The 12,153-nt window shown below is 38.2% G+C and overlaps 1 protein-coding gene across 18 annotated transcripts in view; it reads right to left on the minus strand.

The window, feature by feature from the left end:
* LOC103673262 (ABI family member 3 binding protein) overlaps positions 1-12,153 on the minus strand; it is a 231,995-nt gene that overhangs the window by 47,146 nt on the left and 172,696 nt on the right. For 14 of the 18 annotated variants that reach the window (XM_040621162.1, XM_008702019.2, XM_008702021.2 and 11 more), the window contains 6 exons: positions 11,538-11,597; positions 10,908-10,955; positions 10,000-10,080; positions 7,801-7,878; positions 3,313-3,378; positions 1,306-1,380 (listed from right to left, as the gene is read on the minus strand). In XM_040621162.1, the coding sequence (XP_040477096.1) occupies positions 1,306-1,380; positions 3,313-3,378; positions 7,801-7,878; positions 10,000-10,080; positions 10,908-10,955; positions 11,538-11,597 (408 nt within the window). The remainder of the gene's footprint in view (positions 1-1,305; positions 1,381-3,312; positions 3,379-7,800; positions 7,879-9,999; positions 10,081-10,907; positions 10,956-11,537; positions 11,598-12,153) is intronic. The other 4 variants (XM_040621158.1, XM_040621171.1, XM_040621170.1 and 1 more) reach the window with 2 other exon arrangements.

The following is a 12,153-nucleotide window of genomic DNA, read 5'->3' on the forward strand; positions in this document are numbered from 1 at the left end:
TATGTCAATCTGAGAAACTATGCATTGCCTAATCCCACAGTTGGGAATAATAAAAAGAACAGCTGAGCGCAAACGGATATTGGAATGCCTTCTTGCTTTTCATAAGTCAGGGATTTATAGTAATTGCCTCATTAATTGGTTTGGAGGAAAGTGGATTCCTAGAACTTCATGCACTGTAATAACCTAGTAGAAAAACATTTAAAAACAAATCTAAATGATTTTTAGACCAAATATCTTCAGGTATTATTCATACCTCACTCTCATTAGGGAATCATCATGGATTAAAAATGTATGCATTAAAGAAATTCTAATTCCCATACTTTTTTCATAAGCAAGCACATGAATTGTACTATTTAAAAAAATATTGCAGGGTACCTGGGTGTCTCAGTTGGTTAAGTGTCCAACTCTTGATTTTGGCTCAAGTCATGATCTCAGGGTTGTGAGATCGAGACCCACGTGGGACTCCACAGTGGGCATGGAGCCTGCTTAGGATTCTCTCTCCTTCTGTCCCTCCCCTCTTCTCCCCCTCAAATAAATAAATAAATAAATAAATAAATAAATAAATAAATTTTAAAAAATGAAGTGGAAGGGAAGGGAAGGGAAGGGAAGGGAAGGGAAGGGAAGGAAAGGAAAGGAAAGGAAAGGAAAGGAAAGGAAAGGAAAGGATGCAATCCCATTTTAGGACATTAAGAACGACCATTTATCCACTTAGTGAGTTAGGTGTTTGCACTTTTATCAGATGACTGTCTTAGTTACCTGTATGACTCTTAATCCCACAGATCTGGCTGGATTAGGGCAATGTCATTTAATTCTTGAGTTAAACTGAATGACTTGGAAATGTTACTATGCCTATAGCCAGTATGATCAACTCCTCGCTGCTCTCGCTAGAATACACTGCCAACAAATACGGGTCTTATAAAAAAAATCGTAATGGTACTCGTGAAATTGCCAACTTAAAAACAAAGTGATCATAGTCTTAAAGACTGAGCCTATGTATAGAAAGTGTTTCTGAAATTATTTTGATATTTTCATTCAATAATGCATATTATATATATTTAATCAGGATCTTTTCAAGAATCAAGACTGTGTTAGGGAGCTGATTTAGTAGACTGAGTTTAGAGAAGAAAAATTCTTTTTCAATGTTTTCAGAGACACTACAAATTTTGAATTTGGAATGAGTTACAATTTCCAATTCCAGTTATATCCAGAACTTCCAAAACTGACAAAAAAGAAATTGAAGTGTGAATTCAACCTAAGTATAAATTTTGAATGAAACATTTACAGTTTAGAATTTGTGATCATTACCTGCTCCCATTCCATCCCCTTTGGGCATCCTGCTGGGTTTGAGTCTAGTAGGTCTTGTAGTGGTTTTATTCAGAACTACAATAAAGTGCAAAACAAATAGGTTAGAAATATTCTTGTTAAAACCTTGCAGCCAAGGCAAACAAACGTTCCCAGAGAATTGGAAGTCATTTAACTTGACAACAGAAAAATGATCGCTTACCAAAAACTATGGTTTAGAACATGGAAACCACAATTGTGGTTTACAAAAATCATAGACTTGAATTTGGGAAGAGAGACCTGAGTTTTCACTCTGAGGTGATCACTGGCTTGAAGAATTAACTGGCAAGGGACTCTATATGTCTAAATGGGAAATCGCTCACTTAATTTCCAAGCGCTAGATACATTCCAAAACAGAACTGAAGAGAGATCAGGACTATGTATACCCCCAATGAAAAACCAAAACTTGAAGCATCTTTATGTGCCAAGGTCTTAATTCATAACTCATAAGTTGGTGGGTCTTTTGCAGGGGTTCTCTAGGTACAGGTGTTTCCTTTTAACCTGGTACAAGTCCATTGATGAACATAGAGTAGGATGAAACCATTTTCATTTCTCTCCTGCTCTATGGAGAGCCAGAGCATTACCAACACTTTAAGAGGTCACCTGTCTCATCCTCTGGAAGACTCTTCAAGGAAAAGCACAAATTATATTGTGGTTGAGACAGCAAGCTATGGAGCCAGACTGCATGCCTTCTAATCTATTTCCTACCTCTTCTCACGCCTTGGCTTCCCCAACTGTACCTCACAAGACACATGGCAAGCCCTCAATGTCAGCCATTGTTGTTACGGTTTCATTATTTTGTAGAAACCTTTAATATAACTAGCCTCACATTAAGCTCTTAACAGCTATTATGGTCCAGAGGGCACGCAGAGATATATTTGTTTATAAAAGATGTCTGTGCCTAATTACCTTTAGGTATTGGAAAATTACTGCCAAAAACCCCCAAAAAACCACACACATGGAATCTCTATAAACCAAAGGAAAAAAATAATTATTTCTTTTCCCCATATGCCTGGAGAGATGTACACAAAGAACATTAATTTATAAGCCAGCTTTATAATTTAGAACTTCAAGAAGACTTAGCATTGCAGCCACAAAAGGGCAGAAAATGTCGGGGTCTTCGGTCCGGCCGGTGCTGAAGCACAGGAGCAGTTTGCATGAACCGAATCCACCGGCCCAAGTTAGCGTTTCCTTAACAAGCTCCAGTGAGGGAGAGCCCAGAACTTCTGGAGAAGGCAATAAAGGTAAAGTATTTCCAACGCTTATCATTTTCACTGTATATGACCTATAAAATGTATGTGTGTGTGTTTTATTATCTGAAGGAATCAAAGAAAAATGTTCTCCCAGAACCAAGGTCTTTTCTACTAGAAGAGCCCATCTCTTCTCAAACAACGTTTGAGAGCTGGTAGTATCTGAATCGCTAACTCTGCTGCTATTCCCACCATCGCTGTGGAAAACTCAAGGAGTGTGTGGGAGATTTACGCACAAATGCTATTCTAAAATACTTTTCTATCGATAAAGTTCCATGGGAGTCTTTAGATCTGATCATCCTTAAAAACCTTAGTCACGTCTTATTATTACCATGAATTCATCATTACCTCTCCACTTATCCACAAGGATCTGAATTTCTGCACATCCTTCGTTGCCATTTAGAGATAGCTATCCCTCCCTTGGTGTCTGTTGCTGTTTCAATACATTTTATACCTTCTCGGGCATGCTGGTTATTTTTTTTTTTTAAGATTTTATTTATTTATTGGACAGAGAGAGACACAGCGAGAGAGGGAACACCAGCAGGGGGAGTGGGAGCCAGACAAGCAGGCTTCCCGCTGAGCAGGGAGCCTGATGTGGGGCTCGATCCCAGGACCCTGAGATCACGACCTGAGCCGAAGACAGATGCGTAACGACTGAGCCACCCAGGCGCTCCACTCAGTGTGCTGATTATTTAGTTCACTGGAAAGAGAAATGACTTACCGGGTCTGATGTGTGTTTTGTCCGGTACTCTGGGCCTCACAGGAGTAGTATACAATCTGTGTGGTGCTGAAACAGAGGAAAGGCTTTGTATTTAACAACCAACATTCCATGAAATGGGGATTTAGCATCCTAGGGACCAGCAACTCATAACTTTGCACGGAAGTAGAAAGGATGCTCTGAAACCTGCAATTATGCATTACAGCATTGCTGCTAAAGGAAAATAAAACAAGTAAACATATTCATGACTGGAAATAAAGGCACACAGAGGTAAGTTATTTGTAATGTGTGTTAAGGATTAGTTTTCATTTAGTCCATGTTTCTCAAGGGCATTTATTTTACCCAACAGTTGTTTAACATGGTAAACATATAAGCCAACTAGCCATCCATCCATCCATCCATCCATCCATCCATCCGTCTGTCCGTCCGTCCATCCATCCACCCACCCACCCACCCATCCACTTCTCTCAATTAGGAAGTCATAGTGGAACATTATTTTGCCAAAGAAGACAGGCAATCTCAAAGATAAAAAAGAAAGTATATATTTTTAGGTAGGTTAAAAGAGTAGGAACATGTGGTCTCTATCAAACTGTCCTAGCTCATGAACCCTGAAATTAATACTCACTTCGTCCTGTCCATTAAAGCTTTAGGAAAGGAAGACAATGACCTCTATTGCTCTGCCTATCAAGAGAGGGCAAGCAAGGAGCAAGAACTGGGACAAGCCCTGGGAGCAACATACCACCTTGTCATTTCCCGCTCCTTTACTCAGGGCCTGGCACGGTGAGGACTCCTAATGAAGACTTGCTAAATAAATTTTAAAAATGAGTGACCACTGTAAGCAGGCAAATTCATGAGAAACTAAGCTGAAATACTTTTGCTTCCTAAGGTTTTAAAGTGTGATTTCATCCTGGAATTCCTCCATCTTTCCCTTCCCTCCTCTCCCCCCCTTCAACATACCACACTGCCTCCTTAACACCAACTCGCCTGGTAATGCTTTAGCTAAGACTGGAAAAAATTTTTCTTGCAAACTATGTAAGTAGATTACATCGTTTTGATGATTTTGTTCACATCTTGAGTGGGTATTTATATAATCATAAATCAGCAATGCCTTGCCTACCAAATTAAAAAAAAATACACCTGCGAAACAGATTATAATGTACGTCATTTATAAGCTTCCAATGTGAAGACTGATGAGCAGAATTTTGCCATACTTCAGGCCAAAACCAGCAGACACATACTGAAATTCTCTGTAGGTTTAGTGTGGGCCTTTCAAAGTATAGCAGCTAGAGAGTGAACAGAGTCACTGTTGTTATAAAAAATTAATTCTCATTACACCCTCAAATGGTGTAATGATGATTCGCAAATATTTTTCTTCAAATTCTCTTTGATAGCGGTAGGATTCCCTGTGAATTGAATCTATTCCAGTTTTTCATCTTAATTTCTTCAATGTTAGATTGTTTTAGCTTAAAGAAATACAAGGATCATCGTTCGTATTAGTATCCTTCTAGGACAAATATGAATTTTAAAACTTTAGATAGGAAAGGGATATAAAACAGAGCAGAGAAATAGTCAGGACTACACTCAGTATTTCAAAGCCACAGGATCAGAATTTTTGCTTTATTTTTTCCCCACAACCTTTACTTAAATCTAGACAGAATTTTTCATACAAGTGCTAGAGTACAACTTAAGTTTAGCCTGTAAGTTACTCATACAGTTCATCACTGAATAACACACGGCCTTGAGAAAACTGCTCTAGGGCTTTAATTTTAAACTGAAAGAAAAGAAAGAAAAGGAGCTTTGTGAACATATGTCCACATAGTTTTTAACGACTAATAATTTTAAAAGATGCTTTTGTACCTAGTTTTATAATACTGTCTGAAGATAACATCAAAATGAAACAAACAGGATTATATGAGAACCCCCTGAAGGTCCCCTGTGCTGCCTGGCACAAGGAGACGGTAGGGAAGATGTACATTCCCCTGGGTGGGGCAGGGATAAGGGAGTGTAAATAAATTAAAAAAACAGTGTCCCCAAAGCCTCTCTAGTCAAGTGGATTTCTGTAACAGTTTGAGAAAGACAAAGAAGAGCTTGAATATTTCAGGGTTTCGGTTATGGCGTGCCGCAGGGAATTGTCTCAGTAGACAAAGGAGTAAGGGTGTCACAGAGAAAAAGGGGCTGGAAATTCTACTAGCAGGCTCTATGCTGTAGGTTTGAGGCACAGAGTTTCTTTGGAGCGCTTGGGTCCCATCGTGGAGGGTTTAGAGATCAAAAAGCTACACGGGTCATGGGCCATGCCTGGGGAGAGTCCAAAGACCAAGAGGAATCAATTCACCCCCCAGCACCTCTCTAAATTGCTGTGTGCTGTCTTATGCCTCTAATGCTTGATGTTAAAAACACAACATAACAAAACAGCCGACAGACTTCCTCTTCCACGGAGCTCAGGCACACGTTCATGAGGGCTTTGTGAGGGTGGTCCTAGTGACGCATAGCGCGCCTTTGCGAAAGTAGACCCTGTTGGTAATGCAGGGCTATTGGGCTGGACCAGATGGTGAATGCGACTCCCATCCTTAAGATGAGTTCTTTCCTAGGGTATTCTTTGTTGCCTCATACCAGTGAATCCCTGGCGAGCTCACTCTAAAGATCCTTGGTCCAAGCCTAAAAAAGTATGAAAGCTAGGGCAGCACAGTTTAGGTTCAAGCTAACGATAGTCAGAAGATAGAGTACATTGTAAAAATATGTTAAGACATTTCATATAATGATATCAGATCCTGGATATACACCACGTCAACCATGAAATTCCTATCTAGTAGAACCATGTTCTAGAAAGAATTTGATAAAAATTCCACATGCACAAGTAACAGTGACACAGTACTGACATTCCCATTAAAGAAAGAGTGAAGCAAGGAAAAACAGGCCTCTAATATTTTATTCTCAATTCTGAAATTTATGAAGCTTTAAAAGCTGAAATCTTTTTTTCGTCTGGCAACACGACCTGAACTGAATAGTCTTTTTTATGCTGCTTAATATGTTTATATATTTTGTTGCAAAAAACAATGTATTTCATTATGAAAATCTAACTATCTTCTATTAAGTAAGACATTAATTGCTTCTATTAAGCAAAAACATAAAAAAATAAACATACAAAAATGAGGGTGTGTTATGGATGTAACATGATTGACCATCTGTTGTTAATGGTTGAAGCTGGTCGTGAGGACCGGGGAGGGCTGTCATTATGTTAGTTCCTTCTGTGTGGATTTATAAATAAATAAAAAGTGAATAAATAGAAAAGTAATAAGGTAAATAATAAACATTTAAAACATAATAAGATTGAGAACATTTACAAGAACTAGCCTATGCCATAGTGTTCTAGTCATGTTTATTTAGAATAAGTACTGATCTAATTATGAAATACTTTAAAATTAGATTTTTTATAATTTTTCTTATGATTTCAAATTTCTTATACCAAATTTTCTTCACAAATTATAACTGACAAAAAGTAAAATAAATGTGTCTTCCAACTCCTTAAAAAAACTTTACTTTTGTGTTTTGGGCTTCCTACCATATGAAAGATGTAGAGATGAACAAAAGGAATCATTTAGAACAGAAAGAAAAAAAACCCCACAAAAATACCAGAAATCCACAACTGGTTATAACCTAAGTAGTATAGAAAACTACAAAAAGGATAGACTTCTGAGAACATGAAGATGTGACAGAGCTTTGTGTAGGCAAGTTCATTTCCCAAGAAGCAGGAAGGAAGAAATAAAAGGAAATCTCCCCCAAACTCTCCCTCGACGTTTACATATTAAGCCATCTTTAAAAATTGATTCTTCTCCTCACTAGTTTCCTTCCCCAGGCCACAGTATCAATGTGCTATGGAGTAGAGAAGATGGGACAGAGGGAGGAGGGGGAGAGGGAGGAGAATGGGGAAGTGAAAAAAGCTAATACAGATTCTTATTTATCAAATGTGGAAAATGAGGCAAATGAAGGTTAAACAAACTAAAAAAGCATGGTGGGGGGAGGCTTTCATTCTTAGTTCTCAGCATCACATGGTCAACCCTACATTCAAAAACAAAGCGCTAACTAAAAAAACTGTCTTCCCTTGGGGTGCCTGGGTGGCTCAGTCGCGTCTGTCTTCAGCTCAGGTCATGATCCCGGGACCCTGGGATCGAGTCCAGCATGGGGCTCCCTTCTCAGCGGGAAGCCAGCTTCTCCCTCTCCCACTCCCCCTGTCGGTGTTCCCTCTCTCGCTGCCTCTCTCTCTGTCAAATAAATAAATAAAATCTTTAAAAAAACCAAAAAACAAAAAACACTGTCTTCCCTACATTCGAGTGATGTACATATAAATATTCCTATTTGGCCGATGTCCTGCACCTACAAAATGAAGAAAACTAATTCACTGTGATGAAAACTGACATTCTGAAAAGAAAATTTCTTTCCTGATTAAAAATGAAAATAAATGGGTACCACGCGTTAGTGGGGAAAGAGCATTACCCTGGGTTGTCTTTGCAAATTCAGTTGTTAATGGAATCTTAGTTGTGAAGAATCCTTGGGTGGAGTGCTCTGTCTCTGCTGGGGAAAAACACAGTGAGATGTCTGGCTTTCAGTAATTATCACCATGAACATGTTAAAAAAAAACCCAAAAACCACACTTTTTTCTGCCCCATGGGAAATTGCATTTATAAGTATGCCTTGTCATCACAAAATTTCAAGGTTAAAGGTACATTTTAATAACTCATTTATTATATTTGCTACCTTCTTGCTCTATTATTTTAATATTATTTTAAGGATTTCCAAAAGCTTTTAGTTCACGATAACTGTTTCATGATCCTGGACATGGCTGTTCTCAAATTATGCCTCTTAACTGTTTTTATATATTATTATATATATTTTATATATATATTTTATATATAATCTATTCCATAAACTCCACAAATTATTTGAGTTGGAAAAGAAATACATCGTATGAAATCAGGCACATTTACACTGTATAAGAATAAATATTCTATTTATGTCATGTGAGAGTTAAAGTTTATTGACACAGACACATTTCTTCTGGTAAAATGAAAAAACTAAGTGTGGCACTACTACTCCCATATTATCTCGAAGTCATCAGAGCATCACCTAGACATAGCTAATTACTGTGCCACTTTACCACACCCTGTATCCAAGAAAACACTTGGGGCGTAGAATACACTGTCATCTTTTTTTCCTGCCCTGCTTTATAATCTGGATTCTGCTCATAACAGACATGCTTGTGACCGTTGGCAGGTATGGCTCTTGCTTCAATAGACCAAGGTACAATAAAAAAAAAAATAGGGAGTACAAGTTAGTTAGTTAGCATATCTAAGTAGTGGCTCTTGAAAAGTACTTTTGACTTTGCTGTCATGGGTGATGTTCACTCTACGGGCCGTGGCTAGAATAGTGAATATTTGGAAATTACGGTGTATTAGCTCAGTTTTAAATTTTTTCCTTTAAAAAGGATTTCATTTAGAAATCTTATCAGGAACTGCATCTCAGTAGACACACACAAAGGGAAGATTTATTTGAAAAGGGATGAAGGGAGGAAAATAAGGCCACACAGCCATGTGGAATGTATGGCACACGAACCAACAAACACAAGCTGGGAATGCTTGTTTTCTGATTCATTTTCAATCAAGGGTCAAACTGGGGTTTCCCATGCTGTGAATGTGTTGGTACTGAACTCCTTGAAAGCGTGGCCCACTTATCCCCACTAACCTTCCTGATGCATCTAAACATCCTCGTTTTTCCAGGTGAGTCACATGCTCAGCAGCTCAGCCTGACCACCGTTCTCTGGATTGCCTCTCTCCCATCTGTCTTTAACCTGAAAGAACCTTTCACATCTTTAACTTCAACTCTCACTCCAACTCAAAAATCCAGGGGAAATGTCACCTCCTCCATGAAGCCTCCCCTGATGCACCCAGTAGTTTGCTTGTTTAGCATGTTGCTCATTTCCCTATCCCACTCATTTGTACAACACTGGGGTGCACCCCAGGAGCTCTGGTGACTGAGTACGTGGGTTCCAATCCAGCTTTGACATTAGTTGTGTGACTTGGCCTGATATTTAAATCTCTCTATGCCTCAATTTTATAATCTATCAAATGGGGCAGGTAACAGAACCTACCTTGCAATTGTTGTGTGGTTTAAATGAAAACATCACACATAGCACACTGGGTGGCACTGAGGAAGCACTAGTATCACTAACCCTGTTTCTTCATATTAGATGCTGAGCTCTCCAGAGTAAGGACTCACCCTTGAAACAGTTTCTTTTTTGGAACTCCCATTGCTTAGCATTTCACTTAGCACCCATAAGATACTCAATAAATTCGAGACGAAATTTTTCTTCCCCAAGGCAGTTTCAAATATGGAAAAAAAGCAACCAAAAAGTATAGCACTGATACACTTTGGGAACATTCCTCTTTTTAGAACAGTTAAAATTTTGTCAAGATGTTTTAAGATATTTTTTCTATTGAAAACCAGCATTAATGTTAGAAGGACAAATATATAGTTAATGTAAAAGAATCAAGAGAATGAATAGTTTTTTTATAATGGTAAAAAGAGACCCTCTATTGTTTGGAAACATCCCATAAGCACAATGTACACATGGCAACTTCAAGGGCAATCCCGGAAAGGTAGGTCGTCATTGGACTGAAATACGAAAACAAAATTTACCCAGAGTGGTTTGCAGGTCCTCTTCACTAGTACTTGGTGAAATCATGGGTATAAAAGGGCTGCCTCGTGTCTCTAAAGGAGCTGCAAAAGAAAAGAACCAGCAGTGTCAATCTTTAGACGCAAAACCTGCCATCAGACCAGAATAATATTACATGAGATTCCTTCATTTGAAACAAAAAAGGGAAAGCATTATGTGGTTCATGAAGAAGAAAGGTAGCTGTCCACAGAACCTTTAGGAGAATGACTGTGGAAGAGAAGAATAATGGTTCTCAACTGTCTTTTGTTTTTCCCCCACAAGGGCAGATAAGAAATTACGTTCAGGCCTTGACGCACTTCATGACCCTCTCTGGTTAAGATGCGACGGGAGTCAGAAACAGTTCTGTCAGCTGTAGCTCTGTCTCTCTCTCTCCCCCATCCAAGAGAACATACAGGATTAGAAAGTGAGTGAAAATGTTCATTATTGTAGTCATCTGGAGTCTCCTCAAGTTTATTTTAAAAATAAACCATTGGCAAAGTTCAGTATCTTGACCAATAATAATTACTTGCCAGAACCTTCCGTAACTTGTCACATGCTAGCGTGTTGTAACACTACAGCTGAGAACCACCAAACATGCAGAGACTGTTAACTAGATGGGCATGAGCACGTGGAGTCACTCTGAACACGGAGATACATGAGGTAGGTGCAGATGAACTCAGTAAGGAGTTGTCTTAAGTTGGTCTTCAGAGCAAAGCCTTTACAACAGTGGAGCCATTGCTTTTCTATTTTGGAAAAAAGTAAGAGTAATGAGAATGAGATGATGAGGTGGATTGAGAAGAGATGATGTTTCAATATGATAAGTTGAGAGAGACCTGAAATCGGACTGTAGCAATAAAACAATCAGAGCTGGTAGGGAGGACAAAACCATTACCTATTGTTGTCTCTGGTGGGTCAATTCTAAAGGTAACAGGCTGCAGAACTAGGCCAAAAGCAAATCAAGGACATGTATTTATGAAAATTACTACCTGGCGAAGTAAACATCACTTCTGTGTTTCTATATGCTTCTATTTGAGCATTCTAACATTCTCGAAGAATCATAATAAAAATGAGAAAATTCTACATATTAGATGCCACTTAGGAAACTTAGTTTAGCAAAAACCAAAGATCTCATTCACTGTGACTTTGACGAAAATTTTTGAGTAGGCACGCACAGTTTTGACTTAAAGTACAACCACAGTTGGAATGTAGTTCTATTTACATTTTGAAAAAAGGTAAAAATGGTTGGCTCAGTTAATAAGCATGTCTTATAATTTTAGCATGATCTCCTTTTTGATGGACACACTTCCAGGGAAAACTAATTATATACTATTCCTTCATTTTAACCAGAGAAAAAAATTCAAGCAGATTATAAGATTAAATCTTCACAAAACGGAAATACACATTCTATATCCATAATTTTCTCCAAACTTCTATACCACAATGATTAAAAAAATGTATTTATCTCAAGAACATTTTTTGAAAAACACACTTCCTAGCTGGGAAAATAAAATTATTTATTTACCAGGTTCGCTCTGAGAGATTTCAGGGTCTGGTTTAGGGGGAAGGAGCACATCTCTTGGAACTGAAAGAAAAAAGATTATAAAACACTGTACTCTAAATGCCACATTTGGAGTGAAACCTAACCCACAGATAAAATATCCTGAAAAACATGAATAAAGCAAAGGTATTTTCACAATGGCTTAAGAGTAAAGCCAAGAAGATGACTGCTTTCTTCAAAATGGAAAAAGTCACTGTGTAAGGAAGGCTCTGGTGGCAGTTAAACAAAATTGGTCACAGTTCTTTATGAAGCCTCCCTTGAGGGGGGAAAAGGAGGAAATAACTAATGCCATTAAACACAAGAAGGTGACTCAAGTCAGTAGAACATGCAACTCTTGATCTCAGGGTTATAGGTTCAAGCCCCATATTGGGTGTAGAGGTTACTTAAAAATAAAATCTTAAAAAAAAAAAGGAAAACCAGAAAGTTTTTGCCTGAGGTGGTTATAGCTGCCATTTGATATTCATGCTAAAAGTCCATTGAGAGCAACAGAAAATATGTTATCCCAGACAATGTAGGCATAAATGGCCTATAAATTAAGGGAGACAACAAGAAAGTCAAATTCTTGAATATCTAAGAGGAG

The sequence above is a fragment of the Ursus maritimus genome, unplaced genomic scaffold (genome assembly GCF_017311325.1).
Source record: "Ursus maritimus isolate PB19 unplaced genomic scaffold, ASM1731132v1 scaffold_4, whole genome shotgun sequence".
Lineage (NCBI taxonomy): Eukaryota > Metazoa > Chordata > Mammalia > Carnivora > Ursidae > Ursus > Ursus maritimus.